Source organism: Bombina bombina, chromosome 1 (genome assembly GCF_027579735.1).
Source record: "Bombina bombina isolate aBomBom1 chromosome 1, aBomBom1.pri, whole genome shotgun sequence".
NCBI classification, from domain to species: domain Eukaryota; kingdom Metazoa; phylum Chordata; class Amphibia; order Anura; family Bombinatoridae; genus Bombina; species Bombina bombina.
In genome coordinates, this window is record NC_069499.1 from 687,123,884 (window position 1) to 687,148,058 (window position 24,175).

The 24,175-nt window shown below is 40.8% G+C and overlaps 1 protein-coding gene across 1 annotated transcript in view; it reads right to left on the reverse strand.

Moving 5' to 3' along the window:
- The window catches only part of FAM199X (family with sequence similarity 199, X-linked), an 88,585-nt gene extending 70,998 nt beyond the window's left edge, over window positions 1-17,587 (reverse strand). The window contains exons 1-2 of the mRNA XM_053699169.1: window positions 17,172-17,587; window positions 11,259-11,478 (exon numbers count right to left, since the gene is read on the reverse strand). Coding sequence (XP_053555144.1) covers window positions 11,259-11,478; window positions 17,172-17,338 — 387 coding nt within the window. The 5' untranslated portion in view covers window positions 17,339-17,587. The remainder of the gene's footprint in view (window positions 1-11,258; window positions 11,479-17,171) is intronic.
- Window positions 17,588-24,175: the final 6,588 nt, after the last annotated feature.

Genomic DNA, 24,175 nt, shown 5'->3' on the forward strand with positions numbered 1-24,175 from the left:
AGTCCTGCGTGGCCACGCAGGAGCTATCAAGATCACCGAGGCCCTCTCCTGTTTGATCCTGGCTACCAGCCTGGGAATGAGAGGAAACGGTGGAAACACATAAGCTAGGTTGAAGGTCCAAGGTGCTACTAGTGCATCCACTAGAGTCGCCTTGGGATCCCTGGATCTGGACCCGTAGCAAGGAACCTTGAAGTTCTGACGAGATGCCATCACATCCATGTCTGGAATGCCCCATAATTGAGTCAACTGGGCAAAGATCTCCGGGTGGAGTTCCCACTCCCCCGGATGGAATGTCTGACGACTCAGATAATCCGCTTCCCAGTTTTCCACACCTGGGATGTGGATCGCAGATAGATGGCAGGAGTGATCCTCCGCCCATTGTATTATTTTGGTCACTTCTTTCATCGCCAGGGAACTCCTTGTTCCCCCCTGATGATTGATATACGCAACAGTCGTCATGTTGTCTGATTGGAATCTTATGAATCTGGCCTTTGCAAGCTGAGGCCAAGCCCTGAGAGCATTGAATATCGCTCTTAGTTCCAGAATGTTTATCGGGAGAAGAGACTCTTCCCGAGACCTTAGTCCCTGAGCTTTCAAGGATTCCCAGACCGCGCCCCAGCCCACTAGACTGGCGTCGGTCGTGACAATGACCCACTCTGGTCTGCGGAAGCTCATTCCCTGGGATAGGTGGTCCAGGGTTAGCCACCAACGGAGTGAATCTCTGGTCTTCTGATCTACTTGAATCACTGGAGACAAGTCTGTATAATCCCCATTCCACTGTTTCAGCATGCACAGTTGTAATGGTCTTAGATGAATTCGCGCAAAAGGAACTATGTCCATTGCTGCAACCATCAACCCTACTACTTCCATGCACTGAGCTATGGAAGGACGTGGAACAGAATGAAGAACTTGACAAGAGCTTAGAAGTTTTGACTTTCTGACATCTGTCAGAAAAATCCTCATTTCTAAGGAATCTATTATTGTTCCCAAGAAGGGAACTCTTGTTGACGGAGACAGAGAACTTTTTTCTATGTTCACCTTCCATCCGTGAGATTTGAGAAAGGCCAGAACGATGTCTGTATGAGCCTTTGCTTTTGAAAGGGACGACGCTTGTATTAGAATGTCGTCCAAGTATGGTACTACTGCAATGCCCCTTGGTCTTAGAACCGCTAGAAGGGACCCGAGTACCTTTGTGAAAATCCTTGGAGCAGTGGCTAATCTGAATGGGAGGGCCACAAACTGGTAACGTTTGTCCAGAAAGGCGAACCTTAGGAACTGATGATGTTCTTTGTGGATAGGAATATGTAGGTACGCATCCTTTAGATCCACGGTAGTCATAAATTGACCTTCCTGGATAGTGGGTAGAATCGTTCGAATGGTTTCCATTTTGAACGATGGTACCCTGAGAAATTTGTTTAGGATCTTTAAATCCAGAATTGGTCTGAAGGTTCCCTCTTTTTTTGGAACTACGAACAGATTTGAGTAAAATCCCATTCCTTGTTCCGTCATTGGAACTGGGTGTATCACTCCCATCTTTAACAGGTCTTCTACACAATGTAAGAACGCCTGTCTCTTTATTTGGTTTGAGGATAAGTGAGACATGTGGAACCTTCCCCTTGGGGGTAGTTCCTTGAATTCCAGAAGATAACCCTGAGAAACTATTTCTAGCGTCCAGGGATCCTGAACATCTCTTGCCTAAGCAAAGAGAGAGAGTCTGCCCCCCACTAGATCCGGTCCCGGATCGGGGGCTACTCCTTCATGCTGTTTTGTTAGCGGTAGCAGGCTTCTTGGTCTGCTTACCCTTGTTCCAGCCTTGCATCGGTTTCCAGGCTGGTTTGGACTGCGAGGCATTACCCTCTTGTTTAGAGGATGCAGAATTAGAGGCCGGTCCGTTCCTGAAATTACGAAAGGAACGAAAATTAGACTTATTCTTGGCCTTGAAAGGCCTATCTTGTGGGAGGGCGTAGCCCTTTCCCCCAGTGATGTCTGAGATAATCTCTTTCAATTCTGGTCCAAAGAGAGTTTTACCCTTGAAGGGGATGTTAAGCAATTTTGTCTTGGATGATACATCTGCTGACCAAGACTTCAGCCAAAGCGCTCTGCGCGCCACAATTGCAAACCCTGAATTTTTCGCCGCTGATCTAGCTAATTGCAAAGCGGCATCTAAAATAAAAGACTTAGCCAACTTAAGTGCGTGAACTCTTTCCATAACCTCCTCATATGGAGTCGCTCTACTGAGAGACTTTTCTAGTTCCTTGAACCAGAACCACGCTGCTGTAGTGACAGGAACAATGCACGAAATGGGTTGTAGAAGGTAACCTTGCTGTACAAAAATCTTTTTAAGCGAACCCTCCAATTTTTTATCCATAGGATCTTTGAAAGCACAATTATCCTCGATAGGAATAGTAGTGCGCTTGTTTAGAGTAGAAACTGCCCCCTCGACCTTAGGGACTGTCTGCCATAAGTCCTTTCTGGGGTCGACCATAGGAAATAATTTCTTAAATATAGGAGGGGGGACAAAAAGGTATGCCGGGCTTCTCCCAATCCTTATTCACTATGTCCGCCACCCGCTTGGGTATAGGAAAAGCGTCGGGGTGCACCGGAACCTCTAGGAACTTGTCCATCTTGCATAATTTTTCTGGAATGACCAAGTTGTCACAATCATCCAGAGTAGATAACACCTCCTTAAGCAGTGCGCGGAGGTGCTCTAATTTAAATTTAAATGTCACAACATTAGGTTCAGCCTGTTGAGAAATTTTTCCTGAATCTGAAATTTCCCCATCTGACAAAACCTCCCTCATGGCCCCTTCAGATTGGTGTGAGGGTATGACAGAACAATTATCATCAGCACCCTCCTGCTCTTCAGTGTTTAAAGCAGAGCAATCGCGCTTTCTCTGATATGCAGGCATTTTGGATAAAATATTTGCTATGGAGTTATCCATTACAGCCGTCAATTGTTGCATGGTAATAAGCATTGGCGCGCTAGAAGTACTAGGGGCCTCCTGCGTGGGCAAAACTGGTATAGACACAGAAGGAGATGATGTAGAACCATGTCTACTCCCTTCATCTGATGAATCATCTTGGGCAACTTCATTATCTGTGACAGTACTGTCCTTACATTGTTTGGACGCTATGGCACAATTATCACACAATTTTGAAGGGGGAGACACATTGACTTTCATACATATAGAACATAGCTTATCTGAGGGCACAGACATGTTAAACAGGCTTAAACTTGTCAATAAAGCACAAAAACAGTTTTAGAACAAAACCGTTACTGTCTCTTTAAATTTTAAACAGAGCACACTTTATTACTGAATATGTGAAAAAATATGAAGGAATTGTTCAAAATTTACCAAACTTTCACCACAGTGTCTTAAAGCATTAAAAGTATTGCACACCAATTTTCAGAGCTTTAACCCTTAAAATAACGAAACCGGAGCCGGTTACAGATTTAACCCCTATACAGTCCCAGCTACAGCCTTTGCTGTGACTTTACCAAGCCCAGAGGGGAATACGATACCAAATGACGCCTTCTAGGAACTTTTCCAACTACTTTCAGGTCCTCACACATGCATCTGCATGTCTTGCTCTCAAAAACAACTGCGCAGTAATGGCGCGAAAATGAGGCTCAGCCTACAACTGGGAAGGCCCTTCCTGACTGGAAAAGGTGTCTAACATAGTGCCTGACGTTAAAAAACGTTCCCCAAGTTTATAAGTGTGAATTATCAGCATAAACATGTATAAAATGTCCAAATAAAGCAATCGATTTAGCCCATAAAAGTGTCTACCAGTTTTATAGCCCATATTAAGCCCTTTATTCTGTTTGAGACTAAGAAAATGGCTTACCGGTCCCCATGAGGGGAAATGACAGCCTTCCAGCATTACACAGTCTTGTTAGAAATATGGCTATAACAAACAAAAGTTCCACACTGAAATAGAGCTTTACGTGCTGTCGACTTACCGCGTCCGGTCCTAGGGAGGGGTTTCTTCTGTGGTTAGTCTGCGGTCTGCAACCTGATCAGCGGGCGTCCGCAATCCGTATCCGTATGCCGACTTTCTTCTCCTCAGCCCCAAATTGAGCTCCTTGGTTTCGTCGACAATAACCAGCTTGAACCCCCGCCCTCCTCAGACGCGTGCGGCTCCTCCTATTGGCTTGCGGCCTGTGACATCATCACCCGGTGAGTGCGCCATCCAATCCACGGGAGGGGGAGGGGAGGAGGCGCAATGCCTCAACTGTGCTCTCCGTAGGGATCCAATGATTCAAGGTAAATAAAGAAAGACAGGAGCACCAGTGGATGTGTGGATCAGCGTTTTATTCACCATAAACGCTGCAATAAAAGCACTCGAAAACATATGTCAAATTGTGAAGTGCTTCAAAAAATGAAATGAACTCCGTATTTGCTGACAGCAGCTGATTGCTCAATGGGATGTAAAGGTGGTTGAACAGCTGACGCGTTTCGGCAGTGTTGCCGTAGTCTTAGCTGAGTAAAACTTAAAAACAAGCGCCCTTTTTCAAGGGCTAACCTTCCTCCCATTGGGCAATCCGTTGAGCCAATCAGGACTATCAATAATTAAGACTATCAATAATTAACAGCTGCAAGTACTGTTTAAACCTCCGTGTTACTCCTTGTACCCAGATCTTATTAATACTTTATACAATACGATACAAATATTCTTTAAACAGAACAAAACAAATATGCCTAATTCCCTGTATATATAAATGGAAACCAAAAATGCACATATATCTTTAACTACAAGGCAGTAGAAATATCATAAAAAACATAAATACATAGGAATAAACTCCTGTCTAGTATTTAGCGTAAACCATATGTTGTATATGTGCACCTGCTAAATCAGGATTACTCTTTTTCCCTTTTCTACATGAATGTGTTAAATGCACTCTAACTATACTATAATCTATTTTATTTCATTTATTGTAGTAATGGGAATATACTGTCTAATACTTCGCTGAAGGAACCATTATATACACCCTTTAAGATGTGTATTTGAAGAACTATTTAACCTCTTTTGCCCCATTCAATATCAATAGTATCAATAGTAATGGGACTCTTGGTGTCCCTCTCAGTACCAATAATTTATCAAGTCATAGGCTGAGTTTAGTCCTGAAGGTGTCCTGGTCTTCAATTTGAAAATCCAGAACACCTCCTGTCTACCTAGGGCTTTCTCCCTGTCCCCCCCTCTAGATGGCAATGGTACATATTCAATGGCTTTCCACCTGAAACTCTCTGTGCTTTTTGAATGTTCAAGTGCGAAATGCTGCACTAGTGGTGTACTTGATTTTCCTGCTCTGATGGTAGAGAGATGCTCCCTAATCCTCGACCTGATCTCGCGTGTAGTTAACCCTACATATTGAACCTTGCATAAAATGCAGGTAACTAAGTATATCACATATTTGGACCTGCACGTGATGCATGTTTTTATTTCAAATTGTTGGCCTGTGACGGTGGACTGAAATGATTCCCCACATTCAACTTTCTCACAGGCCACACAATCTCTGTAGTTGCACCTGTGCATGCCTTTTATCACTAGCCATGCCGACCCCCCTGGGGGGCTTGTTTTGACCCTAGTGGGCGCTACTGAATTCCCAATGGTTTTGTTTCTCCTGTAGGAGAACTGACAACCCAAGCTGGATATGTTTGTTAAATCTATGGCTAGTCATACCTTAAGCAGAAAAGTCTGCTAACTGTTTCCCCCAACTGAAGTTACTTCATCTCAACAGTCCTATGTGGAAACAGCAATCGATTTTAGTTACTGTCTGCTAAAATCATCTTCCTCTCACAAACAGAATTCTTCATCCTTTTCTGTTTCAGAGTAAATAGTACATACCAGCACTATTTTAAAATAACAAACTCTTGATAGTAGAATAAGAAAACTACAACTAAACACCACATACTCTTAACCATCTCCGTGGAGATGTTGCCTGTGCAACGGCAAAGAGAATGACTGGGGTGGGCGGAGCCTAGGAGGGACTATATGGCCAGCTTTGCTGGGACTCTTTGCCATTTCCTGTTGGGGAAGAGATATTCCCACAAGTAAGGATGACGCCGTGGACCGGACATACCAATGTTGGAGAAAGGTTACTTAAACTTTGCATGTAAAACATCCTCTACAGGCCTAACTCTTATTATATTTGTGTTACTCCATATTGTTTTAGTATTAACAAGATCATATAAGTACCATACTTTGTTTGTACTATAGTATTCCTAGACCCAAAAGTGGTTCTTAGATCTACCTTAAATCCTCCATTGTCTATTATATTCCTTGCTGTTTTGTGGGTCTAAGTGTGACCCTTCTAATACCCTGGAGTTTAATTTATATATATTGAAGATGATATGTTCAATGAGTACCAATTAGTATTTGTTTGTTTAAGCACAAGTTCATTTAAAACTAAATATCTTGAATACTTTGTATAGTTACTTTTTCCCCTAGAATACGTATGCAATAAGTTAGGTTTACATGAGGCCTTGGATATTTACTGATGGGTATTCATTCACTCTATAATAAGTAAAAATAGAGGTTCTACCTTTGGCGTACATTTGGTGATAATAGTTACTTGACTCAAAGTAATGTTCCCTTATATAGGTAAAGCTTTGCTTGTTTGCCTTTTATTCAGTTTGTTTTATTTATTATCATTACTACTGACATGGTATATTGTATACTATGTATATTTGTATCCCAGATATGACCTTTTCTCATTTGCTTTGTCATTTGCTTTCTCATTTGCTTTGTAAACGCATTTGAACCTCAATAAAGACTATAAAAAAAAATATATATAATAAATAAATAAAACACACACACAACACATGATAGACACACAACACAAATAAACAAAAAAAAGTAAATAGATAATAATACTATATCCTCTCTGTGACCTCCCGCTCCTCTTTTCAACAGAAAATTCTCAAATTGTCCAAATATCCATTGTCTATTGTAGGGATTAGGGATTAGGGAGAAGTCAAAGCCTGTTGGAATGGAAGGATGTCAGCCCGAACCATTCTGATGAATGTTTTTGTATTAAATAAAGGGCTCAATATCTGTTTTTGAATAGCTAACGAGTATGTCTCAATTATTGATAACCATTTATCAAAAAACAACCTTATTTCAGCAGGAAGATTTATGTTCTGTATTTCAAATATTAGTTGTTGTAACAAAGCATTTGGAAATCCAGCAAAACTAGGAGGAGCAGAATCCTTCCACTTCCTCAAAATCATGTATCTCAACAGCATAATAAGGGTACCTATACTCTGATAATTATTAGGTCTAGTAATAACCCTATCAAAATAGAGGAGGGGGAAATAACATGATGGGGAAGGATTTTGAAATGGTCCGAATAAAGCTTATACCAAAAATTTATTTTACACAAAAGTTGTTGGACTTTTGGACAGCCCTAGAATAGATGCAAGGTATCGGCTTAATCTAATTGGCATTTAGCACAATAAAACTCTTTATTACTATAAAATTTTGCCAATTTACCAGAAGAAAGATATGGGTTATAAATTAATTTATTTTGAGATGCTTTCCATCCAATAGGAATTACTAGCTTATCCAGCAACAAGAAGCTCTGTCTAATATTTGATATTTCCAGAAAGGGAAAACATGGTAGATAGTGAGCCAATATTTTATTTAGATGTATTTGGCCCTGTTTGAAGAGCAAGATATTATATAATAGGGAGATAAAGCATTTGCCCACAGCAAACTTTCTGATAGGTTTATTAATATCAGACCAACAACAAAGCATTTCCAGATTACAATTTATAGAAATAATAAAATTACATAATTGGAAATAAGCAAATAAATTAGTTCTCTGGATTTCAAAGGTACGAATTAAATGATTAAAAAGGAGACCAATTTGCCAGTTGAAGAGAATACTTAATAGAAATATTTGAGCCCTTTAAAAGGACCAATCATTAAAGACCGAATAGTGAATTCCTTTTGTGAACTCTGGATTCGCCTGAATAGGGAGAAAAGGTGAAAGTCTAAAATCTAGATTGAGGAGCTTACACATTTTTTGCCACGCAAATAAATTATATTTTTAAACGTAATTAAGTTCAATATATTAGATGAAGAATAGCTTTTAAAGACATAGGAGAAATTATAGAATTTTATATTGCAATAGAAGCAAAGTTATTTAGGTCTGTCAACCAGTCCAGCACCATCTTGACTAAAGTGGATATATTATAAAGTTTAATACCCGGAAAAGCAAGCTAAGCATTAAACCTTCTTTGTGCTAGTTTAGAAATAGAGATGCAAACTTTTTGATTCTTCCAAAGAAATTGTGAACATGCGGAATAAAATTTATTTAGCTCTTCATTATATATGAAAAGAGGAAGGTTTTGAAGTAAGTATAGTATTCGGGGGAATTTAATAGTTTTAATTAAGTTTACCCTTGCAGATAAAGAGATGGGCAGTCGCCCAATTCTTAAGATCTGCAGTAGCTTTTTGGAACACCTGTGGAAAATTTAACTTGTACCAAAATTTAAGATTTTTGTGTAGGGCTATTCCAAGATAATCAATATACTCTGTTGTCTTAAAGGGGTGATTTAACATAACTATTTAGTAATTTTCGTATCCATAAAAGTTCACTTTTTTGAAAATGAATCTTGTATCCCGAAAAAGAACTGAAGATCATGAACATGTCTAGTAATTGAGGGATAGTTTTTTCCGTATTTTCCAAGAAAATAAATCTGCATAAAGCAAAATTAAGGAATCTACACCAAATCTTATCCCTTGTAGATCATTACGGAGCCATATAGCTAGTGGTTCAATAGAGAGATTAAAAAGTAGGGGGGACAGGGGGCAACCCTGATGTGTCCCGCAAATTAGCAGAATTCTAGGCGAGAGGCTTCCACTGATCAAGAGAGAAGAAAATGGATTCTTGTAAATCTTTAAAATAAATTGCAAAAAAAAAAAAATACCAATTAAAGTCAAACTGCTAAAGAGAAAAAAAAAAAAATAGATGGTCCCAGGCGATAGAGTGGAAAGCCTTCTCTGCATCAACTGAAAGTACAGCTATATCAGTCGACTTTCCTACTTTTTTCCCCCCTACTTTTGCATTGAATATTGGTTTTATTCCAGAAATAATTTAAAAGTGATTTCCACTTTCCGAAGATAAAGTGACATTTCTACCTTGCATGAGACCCGTTTGGTCTGGATGAATAATTTCATGTAGGCACATATTTAATCTATCCGCAAGAATAGAAGGGTGGATTTTTTTTCCCCACTGACAGATATATACTTTTATTTGCCCTCTCAACACCGCTTTCGCAGCTTCCCAATAGGTTTCAATTTTATCATAATTTTCTCATAATACTCATTAAAAAACTGAAATCTTTCCATTGCTGTGTCAATCACTTAAGTTTACCATTACCTCTTAAAAAGCGTGGAAATGAAAAAGTTAAAATTTGTACTATCTTCCAATTTAGTCACATGTAGCATAACAGAAATGATTGCATGGTCTAAGATTAATGTCGTGGATCCTTGAGTCGGATTCCAATAATATAAAATTGCTCATAGATCAAAATATAATCTATTCTTGAGTAAGATCAATATGATTTGGATTCACAGGAATATGCAGAAGTATCCGGAAATGTAATCCTCCAAATATCTTGCAATTTTAAAGCAGAGCAAAATGTTTTAATGTATAAAGCAATTTTCTTGTGCCCTGGTAGATCTTTATATGGTGATCTATCTAACTTAGGTGACAGAGTCATATTAAAATCCACACCCAGAATTAACCTATTACTACTAAATAGTTTACCTTTAATCATATTCCAAAATTCGATTGAAAAGTGATTGGGGCCATACACATTAGATCATATACTGTATACCAGAGATTAGGATTTGAAAAATAATACATCTGCTCTTTGGATCACATTCCATCTTAATAATAATAAAATCGCTACCCCGCATTTCCTTTTAGAGCAAGGAGTGGCTAGAACTTCTCCAACCCACTGGGACTTTAATTTACATAGTTCACTCTCTTACAGATGTGTTTATTGTACCAATCTAATATCAGGGGAATATCTGCCTAGCTGTGCTATTATCTGTTTACATTTTATGGGGGAAGTAATTCCCCCAACATTCCAAGATGAAATATTTAACTGTAGAGCCATTCTATATTATCTACAGAATTTAAACTGAGCGGGAGGGCAAAAGGGGAGAGAGAAAAAAATTAAGCAAATTTCTAATTTACTTCTGTTATCATTTTTTCTGCATTCTCTTGGTATCTTTATTTCAAAAAGCAGGAATGTAAGCTTACGAGCCAGCCCATTTTTAGTTCAGAAGCCTGGATAGCGCTTGCTTATGGGTGGGTACATTTAGCCACCAATCAGCAAGTGCTATCCAGAGTGCAGAACCAAAAATGGGCCAGCTCCTAAGTTTACATTCCTGCTTTTTGAAATAAAGATACCAAGTGAATGAAGAAAAATTGATAACAGAAGTAAATTAGAAATTTGCTTAAAATTGCCTGCTGTATCAGAATCATGAAAGAAAAAAAAAAATTGGGGTCAGTATCCCTACAATAAAAGGAGTTTGGATTTCAGATTTGGAAATTTGTACATATTTATTAAACACACATACACATATAATATTTTAAAACAATGACAATGGTATTTTCCTAGATGTATATTAAACAGACATACCTTCTTACTGAACTACTAACCTATAGGTTTAGCTATTAATGATGGCTTCTTACTAGTTCGGTTACATTATTCAAGGCTTTTGAGCCACTAGAAAAATCTACTTTGTCATAAGTATCTGCATTTTTTTTTTTAAAGTGAATGTCAATTTTGATGCTAAAGTGCCCGGTTTTTAAAAATTAGATTAAAAACAGGGGCACTTTAATTCATCAAAATGTACATTTCACTCCTGTTAATATTCACAGCAGCTCAAGCTTCCTCCGGTCGTTGCAAGCCATTTCTGATGTCAGAAAAGATGGATAGGTCATCCTCCAATCACGGCTTCCCCCCGAGGGAACCAGTGTCTGATTCAACGCTGTGATTGGAGGATGCCAGATTCCTCATTTTAGACCCAGGAAGAGGCTTTGCGACGGATGGAGGAAGCTGGAGCTGCTGTGAAGATTAAAAGGTAAGTTTTTTTCTCAACAGGAGTGAAATGTAAATTTTGATGAATTAAAGTGCCCCTGTTTTTAATCAAATTTTTAAGAACCGGGCACTTTAGCATCAAAATTGACATTCACTTTAATAAGAGAAAAAGAAAAAAAAAGCTTCACATACTTGCCACTCAAACTCGCTATCAGACCAGTCCCAGTATGTACTAATTGATGAAGAAACATCACTGCAGACGCTCCCCTCAGGAAACAGATCGAAAGATGTGAATTCCTGATCATCCAGCAGGGAATAGCAGTCATCTTGGTCTCCGACTGAAACTGAAGAAAATAATTCCTCACTGCATTCAGAACTAGCCACACTAGTTCCACAAGACGTCAAGTTCCACCTAGATAAGTATGGAAAATATATTTAAAAAAATGTCATGATTTAGAGATTTAGGGAAAAATTAAAAACTTTTTCCATATTATTTCCATTGTCAAATTTACCTTTGTTAAATCTTAGGCCCTTCCATGACAGCATACAGGGAGTGCAGAATTATTAGGCAAGTTGTACTTTTGAGGATTAATTTTATTATTGAACAACAACCATGTTCTCAATGAACCCAAAAAACTCATTAATATCAAAGCTGAATAGTTTTGGAAGTAGTTTTTAGTTTGTTTTTAGTTATAGCTATTTTAGGGGGATATCTGTGTGTGCAGGTGACTATTACTGTGCATAATTATTAGGCAACTTAACAAAAAACAAATATATACCCATTTCAATTATTTATTTTTACCAGTGAAACCAATATAACATCTCAACATTCACAAATATACATTTCTGACATTCAAAAACAAAACAAAAACAAATCAGTGACCAATATAGCCACCTTTCTTTGCAAGGACACTCAAAAGCCTGCCATCCATGGATTCTGTCAGTGTTTTGATCTGTTCACCATCAACAATGCGTGCAGCAGCAACCACAGCCTCCCAGACACTGTTCAGAGAGGTGTACTGTTTTCCCTCCTTGTAAATCTCACATTTGATGATGGACCACAGGTTCTCAATGGGGTTCAGATCAGGTGAACAAGGAGGCCATGTCATTAGATTTTCTTCTTTTATACCCTTTCTTGCCAGCCACGCTGTGGAGTACTTGGACGCGTGTGATGGAGCATTGTCCTGCATGAAAATCATGTTTTTCTTGAAGGATGCAGACTTCTTCCTGTACCACTGCTTGAAGAAGGTGTCTTCCAGAAACTGGCAGTAGGACTGGGAGTTGAGCTTGACTCCATCCTCAACCCGAAAAGGCCCCACAAGCTCATCTTTGATGATACCAGCCCAAACCAGTACTACACCTCCACCTTGCTGGCATCTGAGTCGGACTGGAGCTCTCTGCCCTTTACCAATCCAGCCACGGGCCCATCCATCTGGCCCATCAAGACTCACTCTCATTTCATCAGTCCATAAAACCTTAGAAAAATCAGTCTTGAGATATTTCTTGGCCCAGTCTTGACGTTTCAGCTTGTGTGTCTTGTTCAGTGGTGGTCGTCTTTCAGCCTTTCTTACCTTGGCCATGTCTCTGAGTATTGCACACCTTGTGCTTTTGGGCACTCCAGTGATGTTGCAGCTCTGAAATATGGCCAAACTGGTGGCAAGTGGCATCTTGGCAGCTGCACGCTTGACTTTTCTCAGTTCATGGGCAGTTATTTTGCGCCTTGGTTTTTCCACACGCTTCTTGCGACCCTGTTGACTATTTTGAATGAAACGCTTGATTGTTCGATGATCACGCTTCAGAAGCTTTGCAATTTTAAGAGTGCTGCATCCCTCTGCAAGATATCTTACTATTTTTGACTTTTCTGAGCCTGTCAAGTCCTTCTTTTGACCCATTTTGCCAAAGGAAAGGAAGTTGCCTAATAATTATGCACACCTGATATAGGGTGTTGATGTCATTAGACCACACCCCTTCTCATTACAGAGATGCACATCACCTAATATGCTTAATTGGTAGTAGGCTTTCGAGCCAATACAGCTTGGAGTAAGACAACATGCATAAAGAGGATGATGTGGTCAAAATACTCATTTGCCTAATAATTCTGCACTCCCTGTATAGAAAGATACATGTGTCTTTAAAACTATATAGAAGCACATATACAGTGAAGAGTAGGAGCAAGGCAACGATGAGTTACATTTTTAAACCTTGCAAAAAAAAATGCCAACTCCCCTAAGGATAGGACGTCCTTTGCTCCTGCTCTTTATTAAAGTGATGGTAAATCCAAGCGTATAACAAACGCTAGGTTTTACCATCACAAAAAAAAAAAAAAAAAAAAAAAAAAAAAAAAAAAAAAAAAAAACGGTTTCTCTCACCGTTTCATAAAAAAACGGATTAAGCTTGCCCTATCTGTAAGTAAAGCATATCGCTAATACAGCGCTTTCTCCAATGAGGTGACTTTTCACCTCTAGACCAATAGCCGTGCTAGGATGTCAGTTGACACACACGGCTATTGGTCTAGAGGTGAAAATGTCACCTCATTGAAGAAAGAGTTGTGACGTGGGTAGCCGGAGGCACTGTGTTAGCAATTTTCTTTCCTTACAGATAAGGTGAGTTTAACGTTTTTTACGAAACAATGAGAGAAACTTATGTTTATTTTTAGTGATGGTGCAGTGTGTATTACATTATTTATGAATGGCTCCTTTACCTTTTTTTGTCATGTGAAACAGCCGAGTTGGCTTGTTGAAATAGCCTGTACTGAATTTGTCAATATTACAGTAGTGACTTTTGAAAAGCTATAGGGCAACAACTAATCGGTAAGATTGATCATAAAAATAGTTGTCAAAGAATCTCATTACCGATTAATTGTTGCCTTCATTGGGGGTGGCAGAGAGTGAGAGCCCAGCCCATTTGAAATAGAGTGTCCCAGCAGCTGCTATGCATATAATGAACTCTAATCAGCTAATTACCTACTACGTTATCCCTTTAATTTTATGGGGTGCTTATGCTTAATGCCTATTCAATTATTTTTTTTTTAAATAAAAAGGCAAAGAGAAGCTAAGACAGATTGCACACAAGCACCAAGACTTCAGTACCTTAAAAAGAAAGGACACAAGTAGCTTTTCTTACTTCAGGTGTTTATACAATAATTGATGAGATTGAGCGTGCAATTTAAAAACAACTTTCCAGTTTATTGTGCTATCAAATTTACCTCTCTCTGTATCCTATCCTGATAGTATGTACGTAATACACACGGTTCTCAACACCTATGGTGTTCAACAAACAATACTAAGAGAAAAAAAAGCAAATTAGGTAATAAAAGTAAATTGGAAAGTTGTTTAAAATTGTATGCTCTATCTGAATAACGAAAGATTTTTTGTGGGTTTCAGCTCCCTTTAAATTATATGGGGAGTATAGCTTTAGAATTTTGATATTATTATTATTATTATTTATTTATTTATTTATAAAGCGCCAACAGATTCCGCAGCGCTGTCCATGGGTAACAAAGATAAAAGGACAGTACAATATGAGAAAGCAGACAAAATTTAACAAATACAGGGGGAATTGGGAGCCCTTTTCCCGTGGGAACTTACCTTCAAAGAGTTCTGAAGTCAACTATCTCAAAACATAAGAGTTAAAAAAAAAAATTGGTGAAAACATTTGGTATTTTTGAGCGAGAATCAAAAGTATGTGTAGCCTGTATACACAGACCAACTCCTCTGTCAGTCCAAAACAAGGTGGAAAAAAAGAAAAATATATACAGTATCCCACAAAAGTGAGTGCACCCCTCACATATAAATATTTTATTATATCTTTTCATGTGACAACACTGAAGAAATGACACTTTGCTACAATGTAAAGTAGTGAGTGTACAGCCTGTATAACAGTGTAAATTTGCTGTCCCCTCAAAATAACAACACACAGCCAGTAATGTACCGTTGGCAACAAAAGTGAGTACCCCTTTAGAAGAGCGCAGTGCTCTTTTTTTTTTCTTTTTTTTTTTTTTTTTTTTTTAACAGATCACTTAAACTCAACTTTCAATTTTAGTGATGGTAAATCCTAGCGTTTGTTAAGCACTCGTATTTACCATCACTTTAAAGGTCTATTTCTCAACTTTTTATAAAAATTTGCTGTGAAGAAAAGGAATGTTAATTCTTAAGGCACAAATTGCTTGTCCTGCCCAGGTGCTAAACCAAAGATGGGCCTGCTCCTAAGATAAAGATAAAGGTAGCCCTCAGTTTACGCCGGGGTTAGGTTCCAGAAGGAATGGTTGTAAATCGAAACCGTTGTAAATTGAAACCCAGTTTATAATGTAAGTCAATGGGAAGTGAGGAAGATAGGTTCCAGGCCCCTCTCAACATTGGCATAAGTAACACCTAATACATTATATTTAAAGCTTTGAAATGAAGACTTTAAATGCTAAACAGCATTATAAACCTAATAAAATAATCACACAACACAGAATATATAATTAAACTAAGTTAAATGAACAAAAACATTTGCTAAACAGCATAATAAACCTAATAAAATAATCACACAACACAGACTTCACTTGCATTTTTCAGCAAACAGTTCTTTCTATGCATTCCAATCTGGACTGATTTATAGACAGGAAGATCTTGTTCCTTTGAAATCTGCTCAATAGCTCATGTCTGGTTAAACTGATTAATTTCAGCTTGCTTGGTTTTGCTGCAACACAAGAGGACAGCTCCACCTGGCTATTTTAATAAATGCACTGCTTCTCAATGCTTTTCAATAGCAGTCACATGACTGGAAAAAAAGGTTGTTATTCTGAAACTGTGTAAATTGAACCGTTGTAAACCGAGGGCCACCTGTGTATATATATATATATATATATATATATATATATATCCATATCCATCCATGGACCTAAATGTAAACAATCGGGCAGACTGTTAGTTTCACCAAAATTTTAAAAACAAACAGTTTATACTGTAAGTAAAATAATTATATTAAAATATATGGATAATGGAGCACGTTTTAAAATTAGCTACGGAATCTAAGCGATATTTTAGATGGACTTAAATTGATCACTTCTAACTTACTGTTTAATCTAGCCATTCCATTGCAATACCCCGTTTTTGTGTTTTGAATTGTTCGACAATCGCCGCCCTAGATACAAAAAAGTGCCGTACAGCTAGAGCGCCGATTGGAGAACAGTTCAAACCATTACCTCACAAAAAATTAGTTTTGAAGTGCGCGGTCGGAGGGCGGGGTATTAGAATGGCATGTCTAGATTAAAAACTAAGTTACAGCGCATATTTATTAAAAGTGATCAGTTGAAGTCCATCTAAAATATTGATTAGATTTCAGGCCAGATTTAAAAATATGTAAATTTTACCATCACTTTAAAGGGATACTAAACCCAATTTTTTTCTTTCATGGTTCAGATAGAGCAGGCAATTTTTTTAATTTACTCCTATTATCATTTTTTTCTTCTTTCTCTTGCTATCTTTATTTGAAAAAAAGGCATCTAAGCTAACGAGTCAGCCAATGTGTGGTTCAGAACCCTGGACAGCACTTGTTTATTGGTGGGTGCATTTAGCCACCAATCAGCAAGCACAACCCAGGTTGTGAAACAAAAATGGTCCGGCTTCTAAGCTTACATTCTTGCTTTTCAAATAAAGATAGCATGAGAATGAAAAAAAATGAAAATATGAGTAAATTAGAAAGTTGCTTAAAATTGCATGTTCTATCTGAATCATGAAAGAAAAAAAAATTGTGTTCAGTGTCCCTTTAACAGTCACTAGAACGGTTTTGCATCATGTTGACTTTGTTTTTCCAAAACATTTGCCCATCACTCACACATTAGCAAAAGTATAAACAATTAACAAGGCAGGCTTTTTTGTTGTTTGTTTTGTTTTTTTTTAAGTCTCAGGTTTTTAAAACAATATTGAGAAGAGAAACAGAAGTTTTAGCACCCTGAAAAGGGTCTCATTTGCTTGAACCCATGTATTTAGAAGCCATTACCGAATTTTATAAGTAAATGGTCCTTTAATTTGGCAAACTGTAATAAGCTCGGGGAGCCCTCAATCACTATTTAAATTAAAATCTAATAAGATTAGCATGTGCAGTGGGCCAGACACCCACCTGTTGGAGTGGAAACGATGTAATGGGTCCGTACGGTGACAGGAAGACAGCTGGCACCCAAAGTCACTGACATCCAGGCAACCCTCCTCGCTTACACTGCCTCGCTGGGACAGCAGGGGAAACGGGTCATCGGGGGCCAGGAACTTCTCGAACAGGCCTTCAGACATGCTGGAGATACACAGTTGACACCCACAACACTGCAACGTTTGGGGTTTATGTAACAAGGTTGGCGTCGTAACGCCCCATCGGTTACCTTCCAGTGAGAACGTGGCCTGTAAACAATTCGAAAATAGAATAATTACTGAATAAAAGTACCAGCTACGGCTGGACGCGATACCGCCTAGGCCCAGATTCCTCTCGCACGCTTTCTCGGGTGCCCAGTTCACAGCTCTACGCCCTCTACAGCACAAGAGAGAGCCACAGGCCAGTCCGGGGATCCAGCCAATCCTAGGCCGGTTAGGAGAACCAGCCAATCCTAAACTAGCCAGCATGTAGCGCTTCCAATCAGAAAGGCTATCATATGAGTGAACGAACGCTAACCTCAATGTGCTGAATTATTGCCAGGCTGGTTGTGTCTGAATCACTGCTGCATCATTATGTGAATGTGTTTACGGTGACACAATTGATCATCATGTGTTTTATATGTGCAAAAAGGGATCTTTTATATTCCGGTGGCTATACTGATAACACTTTAATGTAACTAAAGTGTTATGTCCCTATATAGATTTTACAAACGTTCTAATACTAATAAAACAAAACACTTCCAGACTTTCCGGCTCCTGTGTTATAATATGCATTATTCAATAAAACTAATTTTTTGCTTATATTTTCGTTGATAACTTAAAGATTAAAGGCATATTAAACCCAAAATTTTTCTTTCATGATTCAAATAGAGCATGCAATTTGAAGCAACTTTTTAATTCACAACTATTATCAAATTTCCTTTGTTGTTTTGGTATCTTTATTTTAAAAATTAAGTAATGTAATCTTAGGAGCCGGCCCATTTTTGGTTCAGAACCCTGGGTAGCTCTTGCTAATTGGTGGCTATATTTACATCTTTATTTGAAAAAGAAGGCATCTAAGCTTTTTTTTTTTATTTATTTTTTTATTAGAGCTTTGGAGAATGTGCACTCAAAATCATAACAAACAATAAAACAAAGAAAGCAATATATATTGTACAGAGTCTTCAAATTTTAACATTAACTAAAAGTTCAAATCCTTATATCTTAACAGAAAACCATACCTCCCAACATTTCAAAATTCAAAAGAGGGACACCCCCCCCCCCCCCGCAAAAAAATTGAAATGTGGTGGGTGGGGCTTAAAAATCATAAGACCAAAGTAATAAAAATAAAATTCTAAATAAAGTCATATATTTTAATACACTTAGGCAGCAAATCAAACACAAGCTCAAACCACTGGTATGGCTATGTGAGCGCTGTATTTGAAAAGACATTGTTAAATATTTTTATCTTAATTGCACATTTATTAATAAATTCTTTAAAACTTCTCTCTGCATTCCCCATTAATATTCTAGATTCTGGCCTTTAAAGTCAGCAAAAATGCACAGTAGCACGCTACATAGCATACACTTACACATGCAGATACACACACACTGCATAGCATACACTTATACATACAGATACACACACACACTACATAGCATACACTTATACACGCAGATACATACACACTACATACAGTGACGTGCACTCATAGGAGGCAGGTGAGGCACTGCCGCACCTGCCATTTGGGACAAATGAAAAAAATATATATAATTTTATTTAAAAAAAAAAACATTTCTAGCTCTATAATATTGTGCAATAGAGAGGCACTGGATTCTGGTGTTTCTCTATTGCGCAATATTTTACATGTATTTTTATTACTAGCCGCTCTGCAGCACCACCCGGTGGTGATTTGCAGCAGCAGCGCAGCTGAAAAAACTGTGAAAGAGGCACCTCTGATGAGGCCTCGTATTTTCCCTGGGAGACCGGCTCAGCCAATCAACACTGGTTGACTCCCTGGCCCTGCTGTATGGTGCCTATTGCGCATGCGCAACAAGGAGCAGTCTGACGGCGCGGGAACAACAGTCAGTGCCACAGCTCATTGCTAACTGTTTGGGACTGTCAGTGAGTGGAGCCTGAGCTAATCGCAGCTGCTGCTGCCCCCTGGTCCTGCCTGGTCACTGAGGAGCCGTCGCCGACGCCGAGTCACCAACACAGTCACACAAGTAAGTCAGAATGACAAGCCATCGTGTGTGACTGTGATGTGATGATTTATTGTGAGCACTGCAGTATATAATAAGGCAGAGAGTGGAGACTGACAGACAAGTAGTGGCCGCGGCCGCCGCCCCCCCACCCCTCTGCTCTGATGTTAAGTGTCTGTGTGAGTCTCACACAGACACTTAACATCAGAGCAGAGGGGGACTGTGTGATAACTGATGAGTGAGTGACCGGGCGTCAATGACATGTAATGAGACTCTGATGTGACATCATCTTCTCCTCTGCTTACTAAAATGTAAAATGTAAATGAGCAGCCGGCATCTTGTGATTTTGTAGGCAGTAGACAGTGGGCACTAAGGCAGTTAGGCAGAGTAGTGGCCGCCCGCCCCCTATGATGTTAAATTAACTTTATGCCTGATGGTCCCGGTCAGTGTTGCTGCCTACTACTGAGTGTCTGAGTCTGACATCTTCTAGTCTGCTTACAACATTTATTTTACAGAATGATGAGCAGCCATCTTGTGCACACTGCACAATGCACATAATATATTAAATATATTATGTGCATTGTGCAGTGTGCACAAGATGGCTGCTCATTCTGTAAAATAAATGTTGTAAGCAGACTAGAAGATGTCAGACTCAGACACTCAGTAGTAGGCAGCAAAACTGACCGGGATTATAAGGCAGAGAATAGTGGCCTCCCCCTCTCTGATGTTAAATTTTGAGTCTGACCCGGTCAGTGTTGCTGCCTACACCTACTACTGAGTGTCTGAGTCTGACATCTTCTCTGCTTACAAAATTTATTTTACAGAATGAGCAGCCATCTTGTGCACACTGCACAATGCAGTATATCTCTCCCCTCTGTCTCACTCTCTCCCCTCTCTCTCTCACTCTCTCCCCTCTCTCTCTCACTCTCTCCCCTCTCTCTCTCACTCTCTCCCCTCTCTTTCTCACTCTCTCCCCTCTCTCTCTCACTCTCCTCTGTCTCTCTCCCCTCTGTCTCTCTCCCCTCTGTCTCTCTCTCTCCCCTCTGTCTCTCTGTCTGTCTCACTCCCCTCTGTCTCTCTCTCTCCCCTCTGTCTCTCTCTCTCCCCTCTGTCTCTCTCTCTCCCCTCTGTCTCTATCTCTCCCCTCTGTCTCTCTCTCTCCCCTCTGTCTCTCTCTCTCCCCTCTGTCTCTCTCCCCTCTGTCTCTATCCCCTCTGTCTCTCTCTCTCTCTCTCTCCCCTCTGTCTCTCTCCCCTCTCTCTCCCTCCCTTCTGTCTCTCTCTCCCTCCCTTCTGTCTCTCTCCCCCTCCCTTCTGTCTCTCTCCCTCCCCTCTGTCTCTCTCCCTCCCCTCTGTCTCTCTCCCTCCCCTCTGTCTCTCTCCCTCCCCTCTGTCTCTCTCTCTCTCTCCCCTCTGTCTCTCTCCCCTCTGTCTCTCTCTCTCCACTCTGTCTCTCTCTCTCCCCTCTGTCTCTCTCTCTCCCCTCTGTCTCTCTCTCCCCTCTGTCTTCTCTCTCTCTCCCTCCCCCTCTCCCTTTCTCCCTCCCCCTCTGTCTCTCCCTTTCTCCCTCCCCCTCTGTCTATCTCCCTCCCCTCTGTGTCTCTCTTTCTCTCTCCCCCTCTGTGTGTCTCTCTCTTCTCTCTCTCTCTCTCTCTCTCTCTCCCCATCTCTCTCTCCCTGTCTCTCCCACCCCCTTGGTCTCTCTCCTTACGTGTCTCATTCTCCCCCATGGTCTCTTTCTCTGTCTCTCTACCCTCTGTCTCTCTTTGTCTCTCTCTCCCCTCTGTCTCTTTGTCTCTCTCCCCCCCTCTGTCTCTCTGACTATCTCTCTCTCCCTGTCTCTCCCACCCCCTCTGTCCAATTTATAATCTAATATCTAATTTCCTTCATTCTCTTGATATCCTTAAATGAAAATCATATCTAAATATGCTCAGTAGCTGCTGATTGATGGCTGCACAATAGATACCTCATGTGATTGGCTCACCCATGTACATTGCTATTTCTTCAACAAAGGATATCTAAAGAATGAAGGCATATCCTAGCCAGTGCCTCACCTGCCTCTGACCTCACTGCACGTCACTGACAGTGACGTGCACTCATAGGAGGCAGGTGAGGCACTGCCGCACCTGCCATTTGGGACAAATGAAAAAAATATATATAATTTTATTTTAAAAAAAAAACATTTCTAGCTCTATAATATTGTGCAATAGAGAGGCACTGGATTCTGGTGTTTCTCTATTGCGCAATATTTTACATGTATTTTTATTACTAGCCGCTCTGCAGCACCACCCGGTGGTGATTTGCAGCAGCAGCGCAGCTGAAAAAACTGTGAAAGAGGCACCTCTGATGAGGCCTCGTATTTTCCCTGGGAGACCGGCTCAGCCAATCAACACTGGTTGACTCCCTGGCCCTGCTGTATGGTGCCTATTGCGCATGCGCAACAAGGAGCAGTCTGACGGCGCGGGAACAACAGTCAGTGCCACAGCTCATTGCTAACTGTTTGGGACTGTCAGTGAGTGGAGCCTGAGCTAATCGCAGCTGCTGCTGCCCCCTGGTCCTGCCTGGTCACTGAGGAGCCGTCGCCGACGCCGAGTCACCAACACAGTCACACAAGTAAGTCAGAATGACAAGCCATCGTGTGTGACTGTGATGTGATGATTTATTGTGAGCACTGCAGTATATAATAAGGCAGAGAGTGGAGACTGACAGACAAGTAGTGGCCGCGGCCGCCGCCCCCCCACCCCTCTGCTCTGATGTTAAGTGTCTGTGTGAGTCTCACACAGACACTTAACATCAGAGCAGAGGGGGACTGTGTGATAACTGATGAGTGAGTGACCGGGCGTCAATGACATGTAATGAGACTCTGATGTGACATCATCTTCTCCTCTGCTTACTAAAATGTAAAATGTAAATGAGCAGCCGGCATCTTGTGATTTTGTAGGCAGTAGACAGTGGGCACTAAGGCAGTTAGGCAGAGTAGTGGCCGCCCGCCCCCTATGATGTTAAATTAACTTTATGCCTGATGGTCCCGGTCAGTGTTGCTGCCTACTACTGAGTGTCTGAGTCTGACATCTTCTAGTCTGCTTACAACATTTATTTTACAGAATGATGAGCAGCCATCTTGTGCACACTGCACAATGCACATAATATATTAAATATATTATGTGCATTGTGCAGTGTGCACAAGATGGCTGCTCATTCTGTAAAATAAATGTTGTAAGCAGACTAGAAGATGTCAGACTCAGACACTCAGTAGTAGGCAGCAAAACTGACCGGGATTATAAGGCAGAGAATAGTGGCCTCCCCCTCTCTGATGTTAAATTTTGAGTCTGACCCGGTCAGTGTTGCTGCCTACACCTACTACTGAGTGTCTGAGTCTGACATCTTCTCTGCTTACAAAATTTATTTTACAGAATGAGCAGCCATCTTGTGCACACTGCACAATGCAGTATATCTCTCCCCTCTGTCTCACTCTCTCCCCTCTCTCTCTCACTCTCTCCCCTCTCTCTCTCACTCTCTCCCCTCTCTCTCTCACTCTCTCCCCTCTCTTTCTCACTCTCTCCCCTCTCTCTCTCACTCTCCTCTGTCTCTCTCCCCTCTGTCTCTCTCCCCTCTGTCTCTCTCCCCTCTGTCTCTCTCCCCTCTGTCTCTCTCTCTCCCCTCTGTCTCTCTGTCTGTCTCACTCCCCTCTGTCTCTCTCTCTCCCCTCTGTCTCTCTCTCTCCCCTCTGTCTCTCTCTCTCCCCTCTGTCTCTATCTCTCCCCTCTGTCTCTCTCTCTCCCCTCTGTCTCTCTCTCTCCCCTCTGTCTCTCTCCCCTCTGTCTCTCTCCCCTCTGTCTCTATCCCCTCTGTCTCTCTCTCTCTCTCTCTCCCCTCTGTCTCTCTCCCCTCTCTCTCCCTCCCTTCTGTCTCTCTCTCCCTCCCTTCTGTCTCTCTCCCCCTCCCTTCTGTCTCTCTCCCTCCCCTCTGTCTCTCTCCCTCCCCTCTGTCTCTCTCCCTCCCCTCTGTCTCTCTCTCTCTCTCCCCTCTGTCTCTCTCCCCTCTGTCTCTCTCTCTCCACTCTGTCTCTCTCTCTCCCCTCTGTCTCTCTCTCTCCCCTCTGTCTCTCTCTCCCCTCTGTCTTCTCTCTCTCTCCCTCCCCCTCTCCCTTTCTCCCTCCCCCTCTGTCTCTCCCTTTCTCCCTCCCCCTCTGTCTATCTCCCTCCCCTCTGTGTCTCTCTTTCTCTCTCCCCCTCTGTGTGTCTCTCTCTTCTCTCTCTCTCTCTCTCTCTCCCCATCTCTCTCTCCCTGTCTCTCCCACCCCCTTGGTCTCTCTCCTTACGTGTCTCATTCTCCCCCATGGTCTCTTTCTCTGTCTCTCTACCCTCTGTCTCTCTTTGTCTCTCTCTCCCCTCTGTCTCTTTGTCTCTCTCCCCCCCTCTGTCTCTCTGACTATCTCTCTCTCCCTGTCTCTCCCACCCCCTCTGTCCAATTTATAATCTAATATCTAATTTCCTTCATTCTCTTGATATCCTTAAATGAAAATCATATCTAAATATGCTCAGTAGCTGCTGATTGATGGCTGCACAATAGATACCTCATGTGATTGGCTCACCCATGTACATTGCTATTTCTTCAACAAAGGATATCTAAAGAATGAAGGCATATCCTAGCCAGTGCCTCACCTGCCTCTGACCTCACTGCACGTCACTGACTACATAGCATACACTTACACATGCAGATACACACACACTACATAGCATACACTTATACATGCAGCATACACTTATACATGCAGATACACAGACACTACATAGTATAC